Genomic DNA, 26870 nt, shown 5'->3' on the forward strand with positions numbered 1-26870 from the left:
ACATATTTACATAGTAATTAGTGATATAGCATTGCATATTAAGGATGTTTGGCTAGTTATGATTAAATGTTACTGTCTGCGTGCCTTCCATATGCTCCTTTAATTTACAAAATGTGCTTATCCCACAGCATCTGGGTACATTTATTGATATAAACTACAAATGCAATCAATTAACTATATGATGGCTGCAGTAGTCAGAATGGAAAAAGCCCTCTTAGCTTTATACTTTGTAGTTTTCAAATGGAAAGGAATGCAGGCAGCCAAGCACTCTCAGTCTTTGTTTATGTTAAGCTTAAATGTTTCAAGAATCAAGATTTACTCTATCGTTTTGAAAAATAACTCATTTGAAACAAGATTATGCCCTGTTAAAATTAGTGCCCTTTAGTTCCAGTGCTAATAATGTTCTCAGGTGGATGGTGTTAGTGGATATTTAATTGCACTTAGACCACGTGGTCTTCTTTTTCACTTCACATTTCCTGTTTTTCCAGGCTTCTGTTCTTCTGCAGTGTTATGTGTCATTTACAGACTCGAATGCCATTTGCCCTAGATCTCTACATTACAAAATGTAAACAGTGAGCTATGCATGTATTCCGTAGAGTGTAATGACACCAAGTTCTGCTTTACACATTTCTGTGTATACTTAGACTTTAAATTTCTTTGATTTCCACTGAAGTTACCATGTTGACCCAGAAAGATTGACATTTCCTCCTGCTAACTTATTTACAGTTATTTGACAGATGATATTTGAATCTCCCTCATCACTCTGGCACAGAGAACAGAGTCAAGCACAACATCAGGCAAACATAGACAGGCAATTTCAAGTATACAGAATAATTGGGGAGAGTCACGAACAATTATAAACCCGTGGATATCTTTCTAGTGTCCTTTAGCAAATGAAGATAGTATGAGTCTAAAGTGAATAATGGCCATGAAAAAGCAAAAATATAAATAGAAGTATTTCCTACTTTTGTGTCATTAATTATTTGTGATTATTACTACACATTTCCCTTTGCTCAATTTTTTACCTTTATTTGAATTTATATGCTTAAGCATTAGCAACTATCTCAGAACTGTTCCCCAAAATCAATTATCCATTTTTGTTTTCATTGGTGTGATATACATATTTTGATAGTGCATATTAAGCCACAATTTTATTATTTTCTTGATGACAAACAGGCTCAAATACTCTTTTACTATTTTTCTACAGCTATGTCTTTTGTTAAAAAGACATCATTACTTTAAGTATTTCTTAGTTTGAAAGGTCAAAACTATATATAATGGTGGGAATGACTTAAATATTATTTGAGAGGGCCAAAAACACATCAGTCTGCAAAATAATTCAATCCTAAAGGTCATATGTTCTCATCTCTGTGTCTACTGCTTTTTATATTAAAACATTGTGGGTTCATAGAATACTAAACTTGGCTCTAAGTGTATTTCGTACTTTTGTCCAAAAATATGTTTTCCTAAGTTCACAGCCTAGCTTTACTAGTAAATTCGTGGATAAAGTGGGAATTTAATGGTTTGGGGAAACACGTTCACCTCGCTGACCCCCTCATGTTTTTCAAATTGAAAACTCTACTAGAGCTTCAGAGACAATGCCTTCCCAATCAACCCTCCAGTGAAATAAATTTGCTTACAATGAAAACATATTTATCACATATACAAAAGCAGAGATTACATATAAAATACTGTGCATATATAGTAAAGTATATATATACATATAGTAAAATATATAAAATATACATATATACACATGTACACACACACACACACACACACACACACACACAGGGTCCCGCAGAGGTAACGCCTGCTTGAGTGTGGTTGGTAGGGTAATAATATGAGTGTAATAATTTATAGTTCTTTGATTGGAACATGTCACCTAAAATGTCATAGGGTGTGCTTGAGTGTGATATTGTTATGTTACAGAATTACATGCTTATGATTTTGTAATAAAAAGGGGAGTTATTTGTGCCAGACCCTGTGTAACTACAACTGACCTTATGATTTTCAAAACACTAATATTTCATTGTCAGATCAAAAATATTGCAGAGAATTTTGATTTTTTAAAAGCATCTTATTTTGGAGTTGCATAATTATAGACTCAGGTGTCCATCTCAATTACTCACTTGTGAACCATCCAAATAATGGTTTATCTTGCATGACCAGAGTGCTTTATTGATCAGTTACCCTCCCATTGGCTTAAAAATCATGGTTTTCGGTGGCACACCAGCACTTCTTTGAATTAGCTAGATGTCAGTGGATCATCTATCCATTAGGTCTGTAGTGGTATATGTATGACTATGCATGTCTGCATAATAAACTCCTAAATAATTAGCTGCTAAATAATAGGTTCAAATGATACGTATAACAGACTAGAGTTTTCTTAGCCTTCAAAAAGTGCCTTTTACTTCCAGAATATTGACAACTATAATATATAAGCAAATAATAGGCACCTATCTCAGTGTTCCTTATATAGTTGATAGTTAAGATCTGTTCAAATATCTGCTAGTTGATGGATCTATACCAGAATTTGGCAAGATATCATGGGTGACTTAAAGGAAAATGAAACACATGCTCCCTTAAAAGTCCAGATAAAGAGTCAGGACAAACACATACAGTTGGAGAATTGAAGGCAGAATTATTTTATCCCATAGAAAAAATTAATGAACACATATTCATTGGGTTTGGAGAGAGTTCATTGTGGGCTGAGTTGATGCACTAATGTTTTCCTGCTACATATTCCTTGTGTGTGTTGGAGCGGCCCTAGTTATCTGGTTACAAAATAAAAGGTGACACAAAATCCAGTCAAATTAGGTCGGACACACATCCCATAACACCAGTACCGATTTCTGAAGTGGAGATTAGGGCACTGAGAGTATTTGAGTATGAAGCAAGGTCCTAAGTATCTTGTCTCAAGGTCAAGGTGGGTGCTTCCTATTCTCCATGCCCTCAGGACAATGTGTCTATTTGTTAAAAGCCAGTTTTTATGCTCTGTGAATAATAAAGGCAATGCAAATATATATAATTTTTTTATTTAAAAATTACCTATATGCTTAGCTTGTATGCATTCTCTTTATGCATTAAAATTAGCCATTGTTGCTAAATGTTACCCTTTAAAAATACATTGATTTTCTTTTACTGGTGGAATGATTGGGATGAGTTATTTTTCCAATAATAAATTAAACACACTGGAGGGAGTATAACTTATCTTAGGCCACTTAGGGTATAATTGAGTGTGTTTGTAAATTACTCCAGCAATGATTTTCAGTATGCCTGATTCTATTTCCTTCCTTATTTTTTATTTTACTTTCATTTTGAAGGGTACCTGTCAAAAAGAAAATAGAATGTGGGTGGGTGTCGGCAGGAAGCAAGGGTCTGGCCTTGAGTGAAATAATTTTGAATAAGTGATAATTATGGAAACAGTCTATTTATGTTACTGAAATGGTTATCAATATAGTACTATTATTTCCTCAGTAAGTAGTCTAAAATACAAAGACTAATTACGGGAAACTTCATGAAACATTCATTAGAATGGACTGAAATGATATCTAGGTGTAAACTATCAAACTCAATAGTTCTTGATTACTTTTACAAATCTCGAGCTAGAGACAGGAAGCTTAGGCTGCCGTGTAAAGGCAGCCGTGCAACGGGGGTTTCCTGGACTCCTGGCCTTCCAGTTTTCCAGACAGCCGGTGAAACTTAAAGTGCAATAAGTTATGTCATTTTAAACAGAAAGCTTCTGATACAATAACAAAATAGATACTGACTTTAACCTTGCTCTCCTTCACAATTCCCTAAATGATGCATCACCTTTGTAATTCTCTAGGAAGAGAGATGAGGGTTTAAAACAAAGAGACAGTAGAAAAAGTGCATGCTTGGTTTAGCTGAAAGTCTACAATGTAAGGACATTTGCAAACATACACCATTCAAAATGGGATAATACATATTTTATGTCTGTAAATATCACAAAAGGGATACATTTATAGGTTTTTTTATTGTTTGTATTTTTTCCTTCATGAATACATCTACATCTTTTTTTTAAAGAATACTATTTTATAAATACCAGTTTTGCCAATTTATAGATAATATGTAAGGTTTAATCAAATGCTTCTATTTTTTAGTTTATAAATAAATGTTTTAATTTAGAATAATTTAAATATATACCAGTACTGTAACCATACTATAAAGTGTTCACTCATCATCCAGCTTCCCCTAATGTTTTTTTAATTTAATTTTTTAAATATTGTATTTATTTATTTTTAGAGAGAAAGAAAAAGAAGGAGAAAGAGGGGCAGAGATACATCACTGTGTGGTTGCCTCTACTACTGGGGCACCTCCTACTGGGGACCTGTAACCCAGGCATGTGCCTTGACCCAGACATGACCCAGGCATGTGCTCTGACTGGGAATTGAACCGGCAACCTTTTGGTTCACAGGCTGCTGCTCAATCCACTGAGCCACACCAGCCAGGGCCCAGCTTTCCCTAATGTTAACATTGTATTTAAGCATTGTTCATTTGTCACTGCTAAGAAGTTAACATTCAGTGTGCCCTCATAGAGATGATTCCTCTTTAGAATTTCTGTGTCATAGATGCTACTGAGCAGCTATCATCAAACTATTGGGGCAAGTTTCAACATCATTTGGTTTAATTCCCACCAATACCTAAGTGAATGCTCCTCATTGTACTACCCAGGATTTCTGCGCAGCAACACTTAATCAAGTATTTTAGAAAGAAAAACAATTAACAGAAAAGCAGTCATTTTTGTTTGTATCTGTTTTGTCTTCCCACCCATGTAAATATTGGTTTTATCTTGAAGCTGCTCTGAGAATCTGTTTTCCCCTTTCTGTTTCTTTGAGAAATTTATACCATCCTCTACTAGAATGTTCTGCTAAACTTTAGACCTGCGCTTGCAGCTGCCCCAGTTGACCCCAAGTTCAACATGTTCCTTTGTAAACAGGGTATTTTTTGGAGTTTATCTAATTGTAAAGCAGTTCATTTGCTTTACGTAAAGACATTGTACTCAAGAAAGTACTTCTGCTACTAGTGTGGTGATGACCAACCCGCTAATTTTCTGGTATTTGACTTTCCCCCATTTGTAAGGTTAGGAGTCCACAGCTCTAATAGTTTATGATTTTAGAGGGTGAATATATGTGAATTGCTTTTCAAACAAAAGGTTTTAAAGACAAGGGGCTTAAAACATAGAATGCTTTTCATTTTGTTGCAACATCTCCTCTGAATATTGAGATGAATTTGCATCTGGGATTTGCTCACGGAATTTTCATTTTGAAACGAGTATGAGAATAATTCCAGTCATGGCCAGCATTAATTAGAGGGAAAGCTCCCTTTCCATCTCCACAATGAAGAACACAGAGGCTCATTAGCATTCCATGGGCAGGGCTGGTAGGTTTCAGAGAATTAGCAGGTTGGAATCCCAGAAACTCTTTTTCTGGGAAGAAAAAACATCTTTTCATTTCAACATCATCTTGACAAATGAGGAAAATTTTTGCAGTGTGTACATTGAAAAAGCAAGCCAAATTCTGTGAAAACAAAGGAAAGGGGCCCCAGATTGCCTGTTCTTCTCCTTATATTCCCAAACCTCCACCATTGCGAAGAGACCTTGTAATTATGTCAAACCTATTTTTCATAAGATGGATGCCAAAAGAGCTAAATTATTCATTGTAAGTGAAAATACTTATTACCGTGTGTCAAGAAACTCTGATTCCCTCTCTGGTATTCCTAACAAGAACCCTGTGGTATAGAATCATGGGTTGAATCTACTAAATAATTACCCACATAAATGCTGTACTCTCCATGTGTATTTTTAGGTTTTATATCAATAAATATTATATAAAGGGCTACACATTCTGCACTAAAAGTCCTTTATCCCCAAATCAGTTTTAGATTCTTCTCTAAAAAATAAGGTGCACTGTGGCTGCTAATGGAAGTGGTGAGGACAGTGGTGACATAAGCAATCAACGACACAGCTGGAGAAAAATTTTCACCGCCCATAAAGATTTATGGAAAAATTAATTTAGTACATGCCAAATGAGATCCTCAGAGAACAAGTCTTCGTAAGCATTTTTCCATAAACACAAAAGAGAAAGTGGGTCTACATTGGTAACAGAAGGTTAGTTGTGTAGGACAATTATTTTTAGTGTTGTTCACAATTTATGCATAAAAACTAATATAGCTTGCAATTTTCTGTTGTAATGTGAAACATTCAGCAAGGAAATGAAACTAGATGCAGAAATGCAATTAGAGCTTCGATATTTATAATTTCAAGACTTCTTAAAATGTGGAAAATGTAGTGATCGCATTTTTTTATTTGTTATCAGCATGTACATATAGACAGGACTTGATGGATGTTCTGGAAATCAGTTTTATGGAGTACAAATTGATATGTACAGTAGAGGTTTGGCTTTTAAGGTAATCTTATAATAATAGATTTGATTTCCAGTACACCCTTAGCTTGAAACACTTCAACTGGAAAGCATTCCCTGGACCCTGCAAAGCCTAAGGCCCTGTGGGGCTATGGCAGTAGAGAGAGCGAAGAAGGACAAGGTGTTATGAGGTGTGAAACCACACTCTTCCTGGCCAGCTCTTTTCATTCAGCTCACATGAAAATCAGGCCTGGGTGCTATTGCAGCAGCTCTGGAACATGTGGCCAATTTACCACTCTTAGTGTCTTTCTCAGCTCATCACCTGTTATGTATTTTATTCTTTTGTGGGAAGAATTCCATTTTAAATTTATCATATCTGGTGGAACTGGGAAAAAAGTACGCCTGTGTTCTGAAAGGGTTTTATCAGATAACTCGTCCTTCTTTGCCCATTTGAATGAAAGCGACTGAGAAGCTGCCTTCATTGCTTTACCTCCTATTGTTCGGTGCCAGATGCTCAAGGACAGCGCAGTTCTCTGTGAGGCACTTTTCTGTTCTGTGTCTTTAAGGTTTGGTGTTTAGGAGGGGTGAAGTCTTTGTGCCCGAAGAGAACTGAGCCCTAGAGACTCAGTTTAGTTGACAAGTCCTGAAGCAGAACTGGTTTGATGGACTGACGTACTTTTCCTTGTACATCTTATTTTTTTTCTTTCCCCTAAACTTCTTTCTAAAATTTTGAAACCAAGACCTATTTCGCATTTCACTGAGTGAGCTATTCACCCTACTGTTGTAAGTCTGAAATACTTCTGTCACTGGCCTCATCTGTAAGATGGCATGAGACGCCCTGCCACTATCCAAACCTAGGTGGAAGGATGATTCTCTTTCATTTTCTCCTTCCTTCTGCTCATTCTTTTATTCGTAATTTCCTGTTCACCTCTTTTCTTCAACTTTCCCTCTAACAGAAATCTGCTAGTGACGTTCATTGCTTTCTTCTGCCCCGTTTGTGTCACTTAAGCATCACATTCTGAAACCAGTGCATAGGCATACGATTGCTAAGTCACTCGGCATTATGTTCAGACCCTGTGCAGGTGAGAAGAATCCACCGGATTCTGTGATATTAAAAGGGAATATATTGAGCACAACCTAACGCTTGGGTGAATAGGATGCTGCAGAATTTTAGGAATGGAAAGTAAGATTACTCACCATAGCAGTAGCTAATTGGGCAGAAACTAGAGAGTCCTCAGAATATAAGTAGTAGAAATTTACTTTTTCATAAATATCTGATACTTCCTTCTTAATTGTGTTGGTTTTATCTTATTATATTTGTATTTTGTTTTACTTTTTTCTTTTAAATCAAGAGACTATTTGTTGTTTCAAGTTTTAGTTGTTCAGTATCTTAATCCTTAGGATGTCATTCATGTTCAAGGATAAATAACAAAAGGGTAGACAAAAATGGTGCCTCCAGTAATGACCTGTCCTGTGACAATTTCCCTATTTCAAATCATGGTGAAATAGTCAATATTCTAACTACCTTAAAAGCACTAATTATTATAGGTACAAACTCATATTTAGAAGAAAAGTAAATTGCTCAGACCCAATAAATTTCACTTCATAGAGAAAGTATCAGGCCCTGCGTACTGGCATTTCATTTTCAGTTGTCAGTGAACCAGTTCATGAAATGAAAAATCATATTTATACATATGTGTATATTTTATCTATATGTACATTTTAAATCGGAGATCCCCTGCAGCCTTTACCCAGCTTTCCTCCGTGTTAACATCTTGTGTAACAATAGACCAATATCAAACCAGAATATTTATATTGTTATAAGTCATAGAACTTACTCAGACTTCACCAGTTGTATGTGCACATATTTATGCGTATGTAGTTCTCTGCAATTTCATCATGTGTAGCTTCTTGTAACCACTACCATAGTCAATATAACTAGCTATACCATTACCACAAGACTTGCTTGATTATCACATTTTAAAGGGACCCAAGGGGTCATCTACTCTCACCTACTAATTTTTGGGGTAGGGAGTGGTATGCCCCAAGTCGAAGACTTTGATAATAATTGAACTCCTAGTAGAATCTCAGAATGCTATGTTCTGTTCAAGACCAGTGTCAGGAATCCCACTTACATTCTCAATTTATGAAGCAGGCATTGTTGTATGAGTTTAAAGATAAGAGACTGAAGGAAATGAAAGCTTTAAAGTAGTTGAATTGACCAATTTTATCACAATAATTAATTTAAAAAAGTATCTGATATTCTAATTCTATTCCTGGATGCATAAAGGGTAAGGGAACATTAATATCAATATAAGGATTAGACAGGTATTTCAGACAAGGCATATATATAACAGAGGTGACCCATCTTGCTTCATAGAGATTCAACATGGTTGCTAGGGGGAGAAGGTAGTTATTATCTGTAAAGACTCCAAGAGATTTAGCTGTAAATTATATAACCAGTACTCTCTACCCAAAGTTTTGAATGCCTACTCCCTCCCATTCTCTCTCTCTCTCTCTCTGTCTCACACACACACACACACACTACATGATTTAATAATTCTTTTTCCTTTCCAGTTACCTCTAATGCTTACTTTAATTTAGTTACCACTTATAAAATTGTTGAGGTGACGTTTGGGGGTTTTTGGGAATTGGGGGGTTCACAGCATGTTATCTGACCCATTCGCCTCTTCCAAAGTGGATACACTTTGGAACTACATGCTGTGGGAATGAGCCTGGTTATAGAAGAGTAGGTCAGAAATTATTTGGAAAGAGTGTAGAATTAAAGACTTTCCTGCTATATCAGCATCATAGAAAACTGAAGATGTAAAAGACCCATTAGCTGCTTTGCCCTATTTCCATGGAAATTGCAGTGAACATTTTTCAAAAGACCTAATCTATTTTTGTTTAAAATAAATGGGAACTCAATGTAGACTCTTGTTAAAACTTGAAACTGCTGATCATTGTTTTCTGAGTTGTTTTTCTTTTTAGATCCACTTGACAGTTTGCATCGCTAATTATTGTGTTCTCATTTGTTTAATTCCAGCATTGCCATAGGCTTTTTAGCATGGGGAGGGGAGGGGAACACCACTGCAGTTTTAAAGTCCTGTACAGCCACAAGCCATTCAATCAGGGAGTGTGGAAGAGATGATGATTATGTTGTGTACACATGTGTGTGTTTGCAAAATTAAAGCAGGAAAATGAATTTTAGGTAACTGCCAGGCTTTGGTAGCTAATAACATTTTAGGGGAGGTTTTGTCAGTTCCCAAATGCAGGAGATGGTGGGCCCCTTGTGGCCCTCTTTCATGTAGGGTACTTTGTATCATGATGGATAACTTGCAGTAAAAAACTTTTGCTAGGAAAGCTAGAGAATATACTCTCTTAGAAATCCAGGTGGTGGTGTTTTACTGGTGAATGGATTTCTTTAAAAATATTGACTTAATTTGCATATTACCATTTTAGATAGAAAAAGCCTTGTAAGATGAAGAGAATTTGTTAAGAATTATTTTTTAAACAAGTATATAGCTTCAAAACTTTCTAATTTTACTGTTCTGTGGATTCTATTTATGGGGGAAAATGCTTTATTTAGGAACCAGTGCTTTAATTGCCAGTGAAGCACGAGTCCATTGTGCAGGTTTTGCAACTTTGATGCATCAGCTGAACAATTTAAGAACAATTGAGGTAGTGATTATTAAAATGAGTTAAATTGCTTCTTTTGTATGTCTTTTTGTTTTTGGTGGTGGTTGTGCCTTTTTTGGGGTACAGAGGAGTTTGATTTAATGGCTAGAATTACATACTTTAATTTTCTTTCCTGCATTATAGGATGGAACCCTTTTTAAAAGATCCTCCACAATCCATTACACTGAGAGTTTGCTTTAATTGAGCATCCCTACCTAATCATCATGCTTCTTTAAGGATATGTCAATTTTGAATGAGGACATTAATGTGAAAATCAGTAGAAAATTTTTACAGCTTTTTCTTACTGGGAGTGCAACTCTCTATTTACAACAATGGTGAAAATGACTACTGTTGAATTTATGTTTGCCATTTACCTTAGAACAGCCAAGCTGGTGATGTTGGCCAGGTAAGAACAGATTAAGAATAGATGATAAATGACTAGACCTCCACATTGGCAAGATGATAGATACATACATACATACATACACACACACATACATGCATACATAAAAACATACTAGATGAAAGAAAGAAGAGAGAAAAAAGAGAGGAAGAAAGAAAGAAAGAAAGAAAAAGAAAGAAAGAAAGAAAGAAAGAAAGAAAGAAAGAAAGAAAGAAAGAAAGAAAGAAAGAAAGAAATTGTGGTTTCTGGTTGCTATGAGCAACAGACAGTTATTTCCAAACCTACACAGTGAATGGCAAACATTGTGTGCCTAGTGACTTGATCCTCCACATACCTATTCAGCTGAATGCTTGAGAGCTAGGATGAAACTCATACACATTCTTGCAAACCATTGCCATGGCAACATACTTAAAATTTCCAAGGTCTGTCTCCCTCGAGTTTGTACCTGCATTTAGCTTATTGTGATACAAAAAAGAAGCCTTTGCAACTCAAAAATGGTTGGGAGTATGTTTTGAAATAAAGTGGAGTTTAAAAGTTGAAAAGCAAAATAGAGCATTCAGGGGAAAACTATATTTGCATTCTTCATACAATACTTGGCATTCTTTCCCCTCCTACTTCATAATATTTTAGGCAAGGGCAAATGTGGATGATCTACCTATTGTGATTATTAGCACATCGGGGCTTTGCCCACTTCAGTGACAGACATGCTGGCTCTGGGAGGTTGGAGGTAACATATGTGCATGTTTTGTATAGTAATTATACAGACCAGAATAGTGAAGATTTATTTAGTGTTTATTGTGCATTGAGAACAGTGTTAAACACTTCATGGGTCATGATTTTCTTATTTCTTACAACAACACTGCAGAGATGGGTACTGCTTCTTTCCCATTTTTACAAATGAGAGGTTAAAAAATCCTCCCCCAAGTTCTAACAGCTCCAGATTTAAATTCAATGCCCATGCACCGGATCACTGTGAAGCAGCATTCACAGGCAATACTAGCACTCCTCAGTTTATCAAATGAAAAGCTGGTCCTAGAAAACCAGAGAAGGGCTACCACAAGAAGTATCCCTTTTGCTACTCAGGATACACAGAGTGAATTACCCACCCTGAGTAAATATAGCTGAACCCCTGCATGGCAGCCTCAGGCTCTACTTATAAGTGCAAGCCAATGATCCCCCACTGTTTCCGGTAGCATGGCAGCCTCCTTCCTTATTATATTGTTCGTCTCCCTCCCAGCATACTCGGTGGAGCACCGAAGGAGGCTTGGCTTCTATTTGATTAGGTCTTGGAAAATAGAAATGGATGTTTATCTGGTGTCTAGTTACAATAAGTTTTCTTGGACTTAATGAAATAAGAAAAGCCAATTTGAGAATTATCATAGTAAAAATATTGCTGGTCACTTATAAATAAATCCACTATCTTTTTAAGGAGGTTTGTATTTTGAAGAAACTAACAGGTCTTGTGATTTTCAGCCATGAGCCTTGACTGAGTACGCTGAAGTACCTGTGCTTTCTTATTTGAGAGTCTCTCTGACCCTCTTTCTCCTATTTATTCTCAATTTATTGTTTCTCAAGATAGTTGAAGAACCTTAATTACCTGGATTTCCAGCTCAGAGCAGATCTGAAGGAGCAAATTCAATAAAGGAAAAGGGTGTCTATAAAGCCTGATAGTGACGGACAAAAGAAAAAAATTGATTAAGAGCAGTTATCAGCTAGAAAGGGAAAGAACAGTTTAGGGACTCATGGAGCAGGGCTGTGATACTATCCTCTTTGACATCTGAGATCACTGTTGCGTTATAGGTACTGATGCTCCTAACAAAGATTCCAAACCATCCAGCAAAGTTTGTCTTCTGAGCTTTCTGTTTAAAAGGTGACACGTGATTTCAAAAGTTCTCATGATAACAAATGCATATTTTGTTGTCCTTAATCAGCAGGCCTCTCAGTAATGAGAATGAAGAGGGAGGGATTGCTGAGGTGTGATGGAAAGGAAATGGGCACAGCCAGGTGGGAGGAGCGTGATAGCAACTTGGGGGAAATGTGTCAGAATTAAGTGGAACTGAAGGTAAATAAATACAAGGCTGGAGAGAGAAAGGCTATCTAAGAGGGGGGCGTGGTTAATCCCTTAGTAAGTGCTTTATATGTGACCTTTACTATCACAATCATTTTAACGACAAAAATAATGTGTGAATAGTGGTTAAAGAAGTAGCAATTAGACAGTTGCATAACTAAAGAAAACACCCAAATATCTGTGGGAAGAGCTCAGGCACAGAGGTCATCTAATGAAATGTGTGCACAAAGACAGGTTTTCCATGAAGCTGCCAGGCCTCAGTAGCAGACAGCAATATTCTCCCTCAGCTTCTGCATGCGTGTTCTTTGGTTGGTCCTCAGTGAGTTTTGCACTAATTGCTCTCTACTCTGGCAACTCCAAATTCCTGGCATTTCTTAAAGGCCTTGCTTTAAAGTTTTCAATAAAACAGGACAGAATTGAAAAAGATCACGTTTGAGAAATATGGGGAAAGTAGCGAATTGATCCCACTGCTATTCTTACCTTTCCCATACCTGATCGTGAAACCGGGAGCAATGGAAGGAGCAGGGCGCTGACTGGATGGAGAGCCAGGAGGCCGGGATCTCCTCTGGAGACCACAGTCTGATACTACTGAGTGGTGCCATGATTTGGTACTGCACTCCTGACCATGCCAGCTTAGGGTTTCTCTCTCTGCACTGTATGGGGGCTGGGAAAGAACACTCCAAGTGCCTCCAAACTCTGAAACAAACAGGGGTTAACAAACGCAGGGCTACGTCATGCAGCTAGGGAAGAGAGAAGCTTTTCAATACATTGATGAATATTACAGTTTTTCTGAGGTGTTTGAAAGTGTTCTCATATCGACCATAAAATTTGCTCTGTTTATAAGGTGTTTAAACAGGAATCCTGAATTTAAGTCAGGAAATTGCACTTTCTTTGTGAAGAGAATGTCTGTCTTGAGATCTCAGGTATCCAGTGCTAGAAATAAACTTTTCACTTTGAAAGGGAGCAAAGTGAGAATGTGTACAGAGCCAGCTGTACTATCTAATAAATACTTTTATCCTCTTAAAAACATCTTCTGAGTGTCAGCCGCTGTGCTAGACACTGTTTGTCTCCATCCAGCGTCACAGAATATAATACTCATAATAACCCTGGAACAAAGGTGTAAATGACTTCATTTTTACACTTGAAGAAACTTAGAGAACTTAGGAAATTTGTCCAAAGTCATAGAGCTAGTAAGTGGCAGAACTGGGATTTCAGCCCAATGTCTAGCTCTTGAACTCATGCTTCCTCCATGCTTAGTGGTCGAAGAGAGATTTTCCGCTCACGGACAGCCTTCACTTGTCACACAGCTGAAGTTCTCTGTGCAGTTGAAGGCAGGGAAGTCTGGTTCCTTATCGTATTCATCCCTCCTCTGCTTAACTCCTACTTAATCAAAGGTATTCAATAAAGAGTTATGAATGGGTGAATGAATTAATGAATGAGTGAATGAGGGGAAGAATCAATCAAAAGATAGAAATTTTAATGAGTGCATTTTTTCCTGCACTGATTTCTGGGTTTGAATTTGATGGCTGGTTTTAGTCATTCCTTATCTTCATGCAGTTTATTTCAGAAAGAAGATAAAACTTTTAACCTATAGTTATATCTTGAAGGAAAACAATATAAAGGCATGGTTTCCTTATAATCAAACGAAAGTGCTTGTGATTTAAGATTATTTTGATATAGTTCAGGGGAGCCAGGGAGAATTGGGGGAATGGTATATAAGAAAAAACCCAGAATGACAGTCAACTATTTTTTTCAGTTTTTTCTAGAAAGCAGGCTGTGTCTTACTGCTTTCTCAAAGGACAGAAATGCTTCATAAAAGCAGGCAGACCAACTTATTGCAAGACATTTTTAGCCTTTCCTTCCTCTTAAGTTACAATCATTCTCCTTTTTTACTTAAAGATAATGTCACTTTTTGCTATTTCTCCACCATAAATTTCCAGCCATGAGGTATAATGTGGCAACCAGTTATAAAAGTTTATTGTCACTTCTAGAGATGTTAGAAGGCAGATAAAGTCTTTGAAAAAGTGTGATTTTGCCATAATTCTCATCTCCCACTCTTAGGAATTATACCCCCAGAAAATAATCTATACTTGCTGGCTCTTATTTTGAGATTTAATGAGTTATTATAAGTGAGAAATTGTGACCAATATACATTGAGATGTAATGAGCTTAGGGTGACCATCAGGATAAGATTATTTGAAATGATTCTACCAATTCAAGTGTCATGTGTAACATTTCTTCTGTTTTTAAAGCCAAGTAAATACTTCCCTCTTACATTTATTAATTCTATTTTTACAATCATAATTATTTTCATAAAATGCTTTTATTTAAGTTGCAGATAAAGAAAATAAGCCAGTCTTTAGACTGTGATAACATTTTTCCACCTTTATTGAAGTATAATTAACAAATGTAAATTTTTTAATTATGAAATTTTAAATCTTTAAAAATAAAATGTTTAAGGTACGTGACTTGATACACACACACACACACACAGAGTGAAATAATTGCCTCAATCAATGGTGATGACAATTTAAATCAACTCTATTGAACTTCTGTTACAGATGTTCTGGGGGTGTAAAGCAGTTCCATAGCATATATGAAATAAGGTAAAACAAACACCTAAGCAGTTCCAAATTTTTTAAATTTAAATTTTAAATTTAAGTAACTTGGAAAGAGGAATACCTCCACTGTTCTAAGGCACTAAGAAAATATTGCTCAGTGTCTTATAAGAAATAACTAGCATATTATTTAGGCACATGGAGGACATGACCATGGGGAATGTCATGTTATAATTACAAACAAAACCACTGCAGTCAGGAGCATTGTGCTGCAAGGATCACACTTAGCCTCTTCTCCTTGTCCCCTCAGCTCCTCCTCCTTCTTTCCTGTCTCTGTCTCTCTTTCCTACTTGTCAGTGTATGCTTAGTGATCTATTCTTCCTGTTTATCTATTAATTTAGATGCTCTAGATATAGTAGGACATAAATTATAAGTAAACTTTAGGTGCAGAGATAAAAATAAATGAGGTTGCCATATCTTCTAAGTCCCAGGAGAGTGAATAGAGAGGAGAATTTAGAGAGAGCTCTAGTATCCCTGCATCTATGCAGTAGCTCTCCAGGAGAACTGACCTGGAGAATAGGGAACCACCGTGCCAGTCATAGATTGGCACTACCTATCTTGTAAGTCACTAGTGAGATTGGGACATATGCCCGAAATTAGCAATGCCAAAATGAACCCTATACTTGTGTAACAGGGATCAGCCCCAGAACAGCAGCATCCATGGGAAGGGCCAGTTGGAGTGAGAGATGTAGATCCTCTTTAACTGAGGAAACGAGGATTTTAGGACATGAAAATGAAATTCATTCAGTTACGTGGACATCTGACTGTTCTCTTAAAGCATTTCCTAGAACTGTCCTTCATACAATGAACAAGTACAATAACTTACCTAAATGTCATGCAGCAAACAAGAATAACACATAAATGCTACAGTGTGGGAACTTTCATGTTTTTAAAGGATTTGATCTCTGTAATCTCACTGTGAGATACAGAAGTTATTATGATTCACATATACAAATGATTGATTCACACATGTAGCATTCATATTTGTATGTATAGTGTATATATATGTGTGTGTGTGTGTGTGTGTATGTATATTTATATGTACAATTGAGAATACACAAACCAGTCTAAGATGATGCACACTGCTCATGAGATTCAGGCTGAGATTTGCTATCTAGATTAGTATGTATATATTTTCCATTATTAACCAACATACTACAAATTAAACTGAAGTGGTTTGACACTACAACATTCCAAATATGTATTAATGAACCAAAGTATTTTGGTTCATTAATAAGGAATGAAGTAATTAGATAGGGAAGCGTGGAGTTTCAGTTTAACTATAACCAGCCAAGTTGGAGCTCCTTAGTGTATGAATGATGCAACATTGCAGCATCTGAGCCAGGTAACGTTTACTCTCGATTGCTGCTTCATAGAAACACTCATGGAGATGCTGCTCAGATATTGACTTAATCAGGGCAGCTCAGTATAGAACCTTGCATATATTTAACTCATGGATAAAACAAATAAAAAAATCAATTTTCTCTTAGCTAAGTCATTATCATTTACCAGCACATCTCTACTTCTTGCTGTGGGATAGTAGTTCTCGTATATTCCCAGTTTAAAATTCTACCAAGGAGACATTGGTCATGATACTACTGTACAGGAAATAAATGTTGATAAGTAGGTACCTGTGGCTCCTCCTATCACTTTGGTTTTGCACCTCTAATTCTAGGGCCATCATGCAAATGTGATGGCCCTGATCAATGAATGTGTGATTGTATCTGGAGAAACAACCAGTATTACTGATAAATGGTCACTTTCATTTATTTATTCCCAAGATGCAATAAGAGATAATTTGACAAAACCTTAATGATTGTTGTTTGAGAGAAACAAAGATAAATATCTCATTAGCACTTCAGTTGTGAAAACAATAGTTAATAAAGAGAGACCTTCAAATTTGGAAGGATTTTTACCAGTGGATTAATGAGAAGAGAGACAGAGAGTTCACTGAGTTAATTTCATAGCCAGCATGGCCTGCAATGTTCTGAGAGGAAAAATAGGCAGAAAAAATTAGTAATTTACATTTTTTTCTGTCCCCAAGAATTTAGTCATGCATTTATGTACAGAGAGGCAAGGTGTTTAAGTTGTTTAAAAAATAAGATTATCACAAGTAAACAAAGTATTTTCTGGGTTTACTGTATTTCAAAATAACTGCAGTTATTTGAATTTTTGTAACTGGATTTAAAAAATTTGAACTCTAGCATTCATTTTATGCCCTTTTTAGTTTATCTCGATGTGCGCCATATCAAATGGTGCGATAGCTGTGTATGTTTGTTCAGTGGTCACTTATTAAAACCCAGTACTTTCCTTTTGCCTCCTTTTTAACTTATTTTAAATTTATTTCATTATGTATCTTTATAAACTACATCAACCTTTAGAGAACAAGATGGATAGAAATCAGCTGGAATAAGAGAAAATTACGATCTACTGGGAGTCTGGATAATCTCATAGTTTTGTCATTAATTTGTAGAATAATGTGATTAAACAGAAACACTTAAGTTTTTAGTTTCAGTTTCCTAATATGTAAAATGAGGAACTGAGACTAATGATCACTGAGGTCTGTTCAGTACAAGAAGGTATATGACTGCTTGACTAAAGCTTGATTCTATTCTCTTGTATGTTCAATACCAGCAGTGAAATCTTGGATTTTGGAGGCATTTGGTTGAAGCTATCCATCATTGGCATTTAATAATTATAAAACCCGTTTTTGGCCTCAAAATGAATAAGGATTTTCAGTTCAACCTGTGTGACTAATTAGTCCTTTCAGTCACAATATTTGGCTCAGAGAGATTCATATTGACAAAGCTAGAAGCCTCGATTTGCATGGTAAACATCTGTCAGTATTTATTGAATTTGGAAATGGCCAAATCCATTTCAGGAGGTGCTTTGTCTGAAATCAAAACAAACAGAGTGGGAACACATTCGACCACACACACATATTCTAGTTTCACTTCCAGCACCTCCGCTCCACTACCAGCAGTCTTTGGAGGTCTTACATGCCAAATTCTAATCAGTGAGAATCCAGGAGGATAGATTATTCTGCTGGCTTCCTAAAAAAATTAGCTTCACTTTTTTTTTGCCAGCTACACTACATTGCTTTGGTTAAAAATGGAAATGCAATATGAGCATGGAGGTCATCATTAGCTTAAAAAATAGTCTAAGAGATATACTATCTTTTTAGAACATTAACTCGAACTTTCCTCACACTGAGTTTTTACTTTGCAGGTTATTTTGCATAATTCTGCTAAAATATAATGTTCTCTTTTGATCCATCAGCAATCCAGTTCTTCCCTTTCTTCCATAATTTCCCTTAAGTTCATTCATTTGTGGCATTATTTTCACATCCCTATGTTTCTCTTTGAATTTTGCCTCTTAGTATGACCAGTATGGAATTCATATCAAAATGCATGTTCGAATGAGCAAGATATTGTAATTTTTTTACCACAGTGGAGTTATTCTACCCAGCCCACTTTCACCATTCTGGAACCATTGCATACATTTTAAGCAGCTAAGAAACTCTTGAAGAAAATTGAATGGCTTTCAAGTCTGTCTTTTTCCCAAGCAGACAGATGATTTATAGTCCCTTTTTGTAATAACCTAAGGCATCAGTTGGGGGAAAAAACATTAAAGAAATGTGAAATCTGGCTGTTTTCAGGGATATTTAAGCTTTGCCCTAAATATTCATGAATGCCAATGTTCAAACATTAAAATAGGGTAAATGAGTATACAAATGGATTCTTTTCTTTTTTGAGCAGGTACTTAACTGTAACACTCAGGATAATAGCACCTCCACCTACACTCTGAACAAGCATGTTGTTGGTGAATATTTAATAAAGTAACAGATATGGAAGCACCGTTACATTTCAGGCTATTTGAATTGAAGTGGTTGTTGTTATTTGTATTAATGAGTAATTTGTTCCTGTGCTTCAGAATAGAGTGGGCACAGTAAGTTATTTGCAGGTGAGAGCCATCATTTATGCATTGCTAGGTAGTGACCACATTTTGTGCCCATCAGAAAATGCCGTCCGTAGATGTGGTACCTGTTTCATATTTGGTGGTGACTAACTGATCCGCATTCTCTTTGTTACACAGGGTCTGTGCAGAGTCTCTCAGTTCCTTTGTACCTTTAATAGCATTGTTGATTAACTACAATTACCAATTTGATATATTTCTTTATTGAATTGATTTGATCACATTGGCCCACTCTTTGGAAATTGGATATATGTATTATAATTGTTTGGGGATTTTGGAGTGTTTTTCATCTTGGTGAAAATCGTAACTTCGCCAATCACCTAGAAGTTTCTTGCTCCATAGATTATCTCTGCATTGGGTGCATTGGGTTGGAGCTAGCTCAGGGAATTTGTAACACAAATTCTGAACCCTGACATCTCAGGGAAACACACCTAGCACTAACTCCTCTCTGGGGGGACTATCAGATTCAGTCCTAAAAGCCAGACATAAATGTTCTCTTTCTCTCCCAGAGCAGTTTCATCTAAACAAAAGTATTAGCAAGAACAAGTGTCCATCAATTAGCCAAACACATCATGCTTCCGCTAGCACCATACCTCTACCCATCAGTTTTCTAAGGGAATGCAGTCTCAATATCTTCACAGCAGTGAACGATTAGGCTAAATAATATTTACAAGTGAGTGCCATTGCTTGAGACAACATTTTTTTACTTTATCTTTGGATTGTCTTTGGATATATAGCCAGACAGACACTTCTGTTGAGAAACAAAGTTTCAACTATAATTTTACAGTAAATCAAAAATTTCTGTGCAGGCATCAAATTCATAATGAGCATCCTTTTTCATAGTTGGAGTTTGCTCTTTTTCTCACAAAGCAGATTTTTCCTAGTAGAGGTTTGTAGGTGTTTTCATAGGAATGTATCAGTCTTCAACAAAGCTATTTAGCATGAGGAATAAAATCTAAGAATGGTGTTCTTATCAGAGATGAAACATTTCAGACCAAGTTTCTGTATCTTCTTATATATTTTGTACCACACTGATAGGCAATCGTGCTATAGTTTAAAAAGTGATAGCAGGTGAATGTGCAGCAAATTCCAAATTTCTTTCTTTTCTACCCAATGGTTGTTCCTGAATAACCTTGGATATTAAATAAATTGATTTAAATTCTTTAAAATTCATTTTTCACTTACAGTTAACATACAACATTATATTATTTTCACATGTACCACATACTGTTTAGACATTTGTATACCTTACAAAATGACCACCCCAATAAATCCCGTACCCATCTGACTGGTCTAACTAAGAACATCCTTTCTCCCCCATCCTCATTACATGTTCTCACCCTATACCACATTGGTGTTTATCCATTGAATATAATGAACTAGGTTTCAATGCCTTTATTTCTTGAATTCTGCCCAAGTCACTTTTTTCCCCCTCAAAGTAAGGAGACCTCAGTATTTTTGGTAGGCATTTTGAGCAAGGGCAGATGCCACGTGAATGTGCAGACGGCTCTGAATTAGGGAAGGTCAGCATGGCCCTTTGACCTCTGAGTGGTTAAGTATACAGTTAGGGGTGGATACTTATGCAAAGCTAATGCGTTTGCTTGATCACTAGTCTGTCTCTTTCAGCAGGTAGTCTGTTTTCTGAAAAAGGTTATAAGCATCAGCAAAAAGTATACTGAAGAATAGAATTGATTAATGTGACATATTTGATCTTCTTTCTGTCATTCTTTCAATAGCATGTCATCCAGAGGCAACTCCAAACACAGTGAATTAAATTTAAATTACACAGCTTTGGCTAGAAAATTGTTCAGTTAATTCAGCCTCCAAAGTGAAATTTAATTTTTTTTCCTACACTTGAGCCACTTCCTGATTTTTAATACAAAGATGATTTCTGCCAATGCATCTACTGATTCAAGATCTTTTATTCACAAGACCAGTGCTATTTTTTAAGACTGTTGCTATTTTTAATTTCTGAAGGAAAAATATGAAAAACATGAATGCATATTCATTATACCAGAAAAAGTACATTAAAAACTAAACTATAGTAATACAATAAGGTCATATTGGTACAGTTTTTTTCCTACTCTAAAGAGCTACTGAAGATACTATTTAATGGGTGCATGTTTTATTAGTTTAGGCACTGTGTCTTGTGAAAGATAACACTGAGAATTCTAACATATTCTCTTTGCTATGGAATTGTTCCAAAAGGCTGTTGAACATAGAAAATAGGTCAACTTTTAAAACAAAATTTAACTTGTGTGGCTAAATAATTGAGTCTTCACAAAACACCATACAATGAGTCACACATTTTTTGGTCCATGAATTGCTTTTAAGCAGCAGCCTTTATTTTGTAAGCTTGATGTTTGACTTCTAATCCAGAATTCAAACCTGGACTGTGAAAGTGGGAAGCTTCCCTTAGTTCAACAAAGCACTAATATAGCTGCTGTATTTTGATCACATGTCAACATGAGATATTACATGAAGGCTAATTCTCACATACAACTTGTGATTTAATATCTAAAATTGTATTATTTATAAAGTGCAAAAAGATTAAATTGGTTCTACATTTGTGAAATAATAGCAATAATGTTGATAATACCACAACTTTTATAAGTATTTACAATATGGTCCTATTCTAGGTACTTTTTGTATACTGATTTAATTCTTACAACAATGGGAATTATGTGGCCCAATCTTTCAGATGAGAAAATAAGGCAGAGAATAGTTTTTAAACTTATAAATCCGAGTTTCTCAACTTCTGCGCTGTTGGCATTTTGGATAATTCTTGTCATGGGAGGGCTGTCGCATGCATTTTAGGGTATTTACCAACATGCCTTGTCTCTCCCCAGTAGATGTCATGGCAGCTGTTACCTTCCACCCCACCCCACCCCCACCCAACCACCCTTAGCCCAATTACATCAGCCTGTAATGTCTCCAGGCGTGGCCAACTGTTCCCCAGGTAGAGGAGGGGGAAGAAGGGGGCAACAGCACAGCTGGGATGAGAGAGAATTTACTCACGTCCTCCTATCAAAAGCAAAACAACAACAACCGTACACTGATTTCATTAATATAGTTAACATTCCTCAAGGAACACGAGCAATTCTCTTGTAACCTTAAAATTAATTTAAAACAGTATCCACTGTGGTTGAGAAAAAAGTAGCTTTGCACTTGAAGTTAGCTCTAAAGAAAGTGAAGGATCTGCTCTGGGGCAAATTGGAAAGACTGGCTAGCGAGACCTCATAATCCAGTAACTTGTTATTATTCTCAAGTCAGTTTGGATGTGAGCCTGCAAGATGGCTTGTGCCAGAAGAAGGATGGGTTTTTCCTTTTAAAGCTCATGTTAATGAAAGATACCTGTTACTATCACACCGTTAGTAGTTGTCACTAACACGAACAGCTACAGTTCTGGGAAAACTGATATTCTGAACTTCGTTGTTTAAAATAATAGCAGCAAAATGAATGAATCCAATCTCCTAATTGTCTCAGAGGAATTAAGAGCAGAATAATACGAAACCATCTCAAGATGCTATTTGAATGCTTGCATTTAATTAAAGTTATATTGTGAAGCATTAGCACCAGAACAAATTCTTTATTCTTAATTAAAGATCCTGAACTTGGAAGTTTTTTAAACCTAATTTTTGTCACACAAGTGCATCATCCCTTGTCTCCATTTTTCAAAATGGCACAATTATCTTCACATTTATTTATACTTTAATCTCTGACTGTATTAAGAACTCCTTTAATGAAAGCATGTCATATCATATTTCTGTGTATTGTAAAATGTAAGACCTATATTAATTTTTTAAAAGTTTTACTAAAGTATAACTGATATACTAGTTTTAGGTATACAACATAATGATAAACTATTTTTATATATTGCAAAATGATCGCCACAGTAAGTCTACTAAACATGCATCACATACATAGCTACAACCTTTATTAATCCCACTTTTAAATAAGGATTTCATTAATGTGGCAGTTCTGAGTATTGTCTAAACAACTATAATCTCCTTAATCCTTAGTTAATGTAATGAGATATTTTCCTTCTTGTATCATGAATTCTCTCTGTGTTAGCATTAGCCGAATCTGATGCAAACCGTCACAATTTCCATGCAATAACTATGCTGAATTTACTGCTGCTTGTAAGTGGCAGTAAAAAACAACCTTTAGTGCTTGTAAATGAGTTGATTATGTGACTAACCGCTAGGATTTACACACTACTTTTTATTACAGTGATGGTTGTCTTTTTGCGGCAAGTGCAATGAAGCAAGTAGAATGTCTTGGAGAACACTGTCACCTCTTTCCTACTTCCTGTAAAATACTGTCCCCCAAATATGCTGTTCATTTATTATGAAACCTTAATGGTGAAAAGAATAATGGAGAAGGATACCTGCTACCTAAATGTTACAAAAATGGGAATTCATTGTGAATGCTAAACACAAAACTTTTAAATACCTTAAATACACTATATTTGCTTCCTTTTTTACATTGGTGACATATACTCTGTGTTTCCTAATAACGACAAGCTGTATCTCAAAGATTCATCAAACTCTACCTGGTCATGAATGTAAAAGGTTATAGCTATTCTGCTTTTAGGAAGCCAGCCACAAGTACTGCATAAAAACTACTGATGCATACATTGTAGCACTCCAGGGCAGTAATAAATTTCAAATCTGTTTCTGCCAGATTGTTTTAAACCTGTATGCTACTGTGTGCAGCTTCTCTGTGCAGTGTGAATGGGTGGACATCTCTACAAGTTGGCAACCAACATTTCCATATCTTCATGTAAATTAAGCTATAACCATGTTTTCACAAATTTGCAATACTTTCATGACAGATCTAGACTAAGTTGGGAAAAAAAGTAAACTCAGTGTCCTTCGGAAGGGTAATACTGAATTTGGTTTCTCATCCTGTCAGGTAAATACGAATGGTATTTCACTTGTCAATGAGACAAAGGTGAGAAATTTCGTTAGGTCCCTTTAAATTAATCTGCTGAATGTGATTCTTTTACAGACCACCGATGACATCCTTGTGGCCTCAGCAGAGTGTCCCAGTGATGACGAGGACATTGACCCCTGTGAGCCGAGCTCAGGTGGGTTAGGTTAGTCGACTTTTTTTCTTACTTTCTTTGCTTACTCTAAATCTTTGTTGCATGCCCTAGACCTTAGAAAGCTTTGCATTTATATCTTGAAGTCCATCCTGTTACAGAGTGCCTGGTTGTGGGATAAGGGTTCTTGCTTTTTACATAGATAGATTCCCGCCCCCCCCCCCCCAACATTTATTGAAGAAAAATTTAAAACAAAACCCACCATAATTAGGTATCTCGGGAAGAGCAGTGGGGGGCAGCACACGAGGCTGGTCCCCTACTGCTCACATTCCATTAACTCACAACATAATTTCTGCGGGTAACATGATAATGGGCTTCCCCTTTGGTCACCTACAACAAAATTGTGGAGCTTAAAAATTGCAGTGCATTGTGGAAAATTATTTGACCTTTCTACTGACAAAAATCCCCACTAGTCACTCTACCAGCAAATTATCTTCAGTGATATATTTCTCAGTTTTGGAAGTGAGGATATTATGGCAACCCTAAAACAAGCAGCAGGGAGAGTCCTCACTGTGTTTAAAAGAGAATATTTGAGTCTTGCCTCCTCTCCCTGAAATTCAAGCTGATGCATCATAATTTCTCCCCCTTTTTTGTGATAGGGTGTGACTGACCAACACATAAATGCTGTTTCCATTCAGCCCTGTTATTTCCCGTCCTTTGTATTCAAGTTCTGGCTGTGGACCCAGAAAATTAATCATAGCCTGGATTTTATTTCAGATATTTGTTATACCAAGTATGAGGGTCATTTCCAGAGCCTTCTTCCTAAAGCAGTGCTTCTTAAAATTCAACAGTTTTCTTGTTTAGGTTAGCAAAATGAAGGAAGCAGATAGGGACTAACCACTATCCACTAACTCACAACCTCTGTAGATGTCACCTACAACACCAGGAAAACTTCACGTCATCTGCACTGTTGTGAAGAATATTATTTTAAAGTAAATCTATTCATTCTGATAGTTGGATATTTAAAGAGGGGGTTCAGGATGCATCTCTTGCATTTCCTTTTGAATATCACTACTCTGCATCCATTTTAGCTTCATACCCTAAGCTCTTAGAGAAGCTACTGAAAGCTAGTGAGGAGCAGAGGCTCAGCAGTCCTAGCTCAGCAGAAGTTTCGGGAGATCCAGACAAGTGTGTTCTTGTCCTCCTTCCTCTGTCTCCAGAATTTCTTTCATATACAGTTACAGAAATCTAATGATCATCCATTCCATTCCTCCTATTTACTGGTCTCCATAAACATTCGTATAGCCTCTTTATGATACCTTCCTGGGCCCCTGGGCCAAGATCCTACCTTTGTTTATATTGGTATTCTCATCTTCTCTGTGTTAAGAAAGAAAGAATTTATCACTTTTTTAAATCTATTATAGCAGTCCCTCGGTCTCATCTCTTTGCCTTCTCCTCCTCCCTCAAATTCCTTTTTTCCCCTTCCTCTTATTCTTATTCTCACATGCCCAACCAACCAGGACATTGTCTTTGCTCTTATCTGAGATCTTCCACCGTGGATTGTTCATAAAATTAAGTCTGGTGTTTGGCTGTACATTAGGTGTGTGTGTGTGTGTGTGTGTGTGTGTGTGTGTGTGTGTGTTTATATTTGTTTTCCCAATTTGCGTTGTTTAGAGAGCAGTCCATTTTTTCCATATTTTCCACTGTATTAACAAAGCACTGAAAATAGTGCAGGTTCTTACTAAAGACACTACCTGATGATTTTCCTCTGGCCAGTCTCTTTTTGCCTTGTAAGGTGAGGTGTCATCCTCTTAAATAGAATCCTCACCTTGAGTATCACCTTGAGTATCTAGAAAACCTTATTGTGAGAACTCTAATTGCATTTAACATTGTCATATTTGTTTTTCTTCTTCTTGAGCACAGGTAAATGATTGAAATCTGCTAGCCTTTCCTAGAGGTCTTATTAGCCATTCCTTATAGACTAGTTTACTGTCTCTCCCTTTCTCTAGAATTGGGGGTTGGGGAGAGAGAGGAGAGGAGAGAGAGATTACTCTTTTATCACCCTCCTGTCCATTTTATTCACATGAGTTTTGCTAGCTTTGTTAAACATCATACAGCACAATGGAAAGTGAGAAGCAGCATGTTAATAACCACACTTAGTCTTTCTGCCCTTGCTTTCTTCACCACACTTAACACTAAGTAAAAAAATCTTGTTCACTTATCTGTTCATTACTTGTTCGTTGCATGCCCCCCCTCTCCAAGAAGGGAGAAACCCTGAAGCAGAAACCCTGCTTGCCTTGTTCCTTGCATGGATTTGTCATGTAAATTTTAATTTTGTCCTTCTGCAACCAGTCTGTTGTCCCGTGCACAAGCGCCGGCAGCTACTGCCTCTGTCTGATGATAGCTACTTGTTCAAGACGCTTGTAACCAAGCCCAGCTGAACTTTTCATCCTCCCCTTCAGTGTTTCTTTCCTTACTCTGTAGTTTTCAATTCATTAATACCTCATAAGGCTTCAACTCCAGATTCTGTTGCTTCAATGCGATCATTTGCCCTAGGCTTTTCTTGTGAACTTACCTCTCCTGAAAGTGTCTCAATAGTGTATTCTATGAATGGTTTCTCTTTCTGTATTACATTTAGTAAGTGAGATCTCTTTTCTACATTGACTTGTTCTGTCCAATTTCCTATGACTTTTTT

At 36.5% G+C, this 26870-nt stretch overlaps 1 protein-coding gene across 20 annotated transcripts in view; it reads left to right on the forward strand.

The window, feature by feature from the left end:
- NRXN1 (neurexin 1) overlaps window positions 1-26870 on the forward strand; it is a 1079628-nt gene that overhangs the window by 1025216 nt on the left and 27542 nt on the right. For 12 of the 20 annotated variants that reach the window (XM_045827411.1, XM_045827421.1, XM_045827418.1 and 9 more), the window contains one exon: window positions 24142-24229. In XM_045827411.1, the coding sequence (XP_045683367.1) occupies window positions 24142-24229 (88 nt within the window). The remainder of the gene's footprint in view (window positions 1-24141; window positions 24230-26870) is intronic. The other 8 variants (XM_045827414.1, XM_045827432.1, XM_045827419.1 and 5 more) reach the window with 1 other exon arrangement.

This window comes from Phyllostomus hastatus, unplaced genomic scaffold (assembly GCF_019186645.2).
Source record: "Phyllostomus hastatus isolate PE091 unplaced genomic scaffold, TTU_PhHast_1.1 phas_scaffold_78, whole genome shotgun sequence".
In the NCBI taxonomy this organism is placed as follows: domain Eukaryota; kingdom Metazoa; phylum Chordata; class Mammalia; order Chiroptera; family Phyllostomidae; genus Phyllostomus; species Phyllostomus hastatus.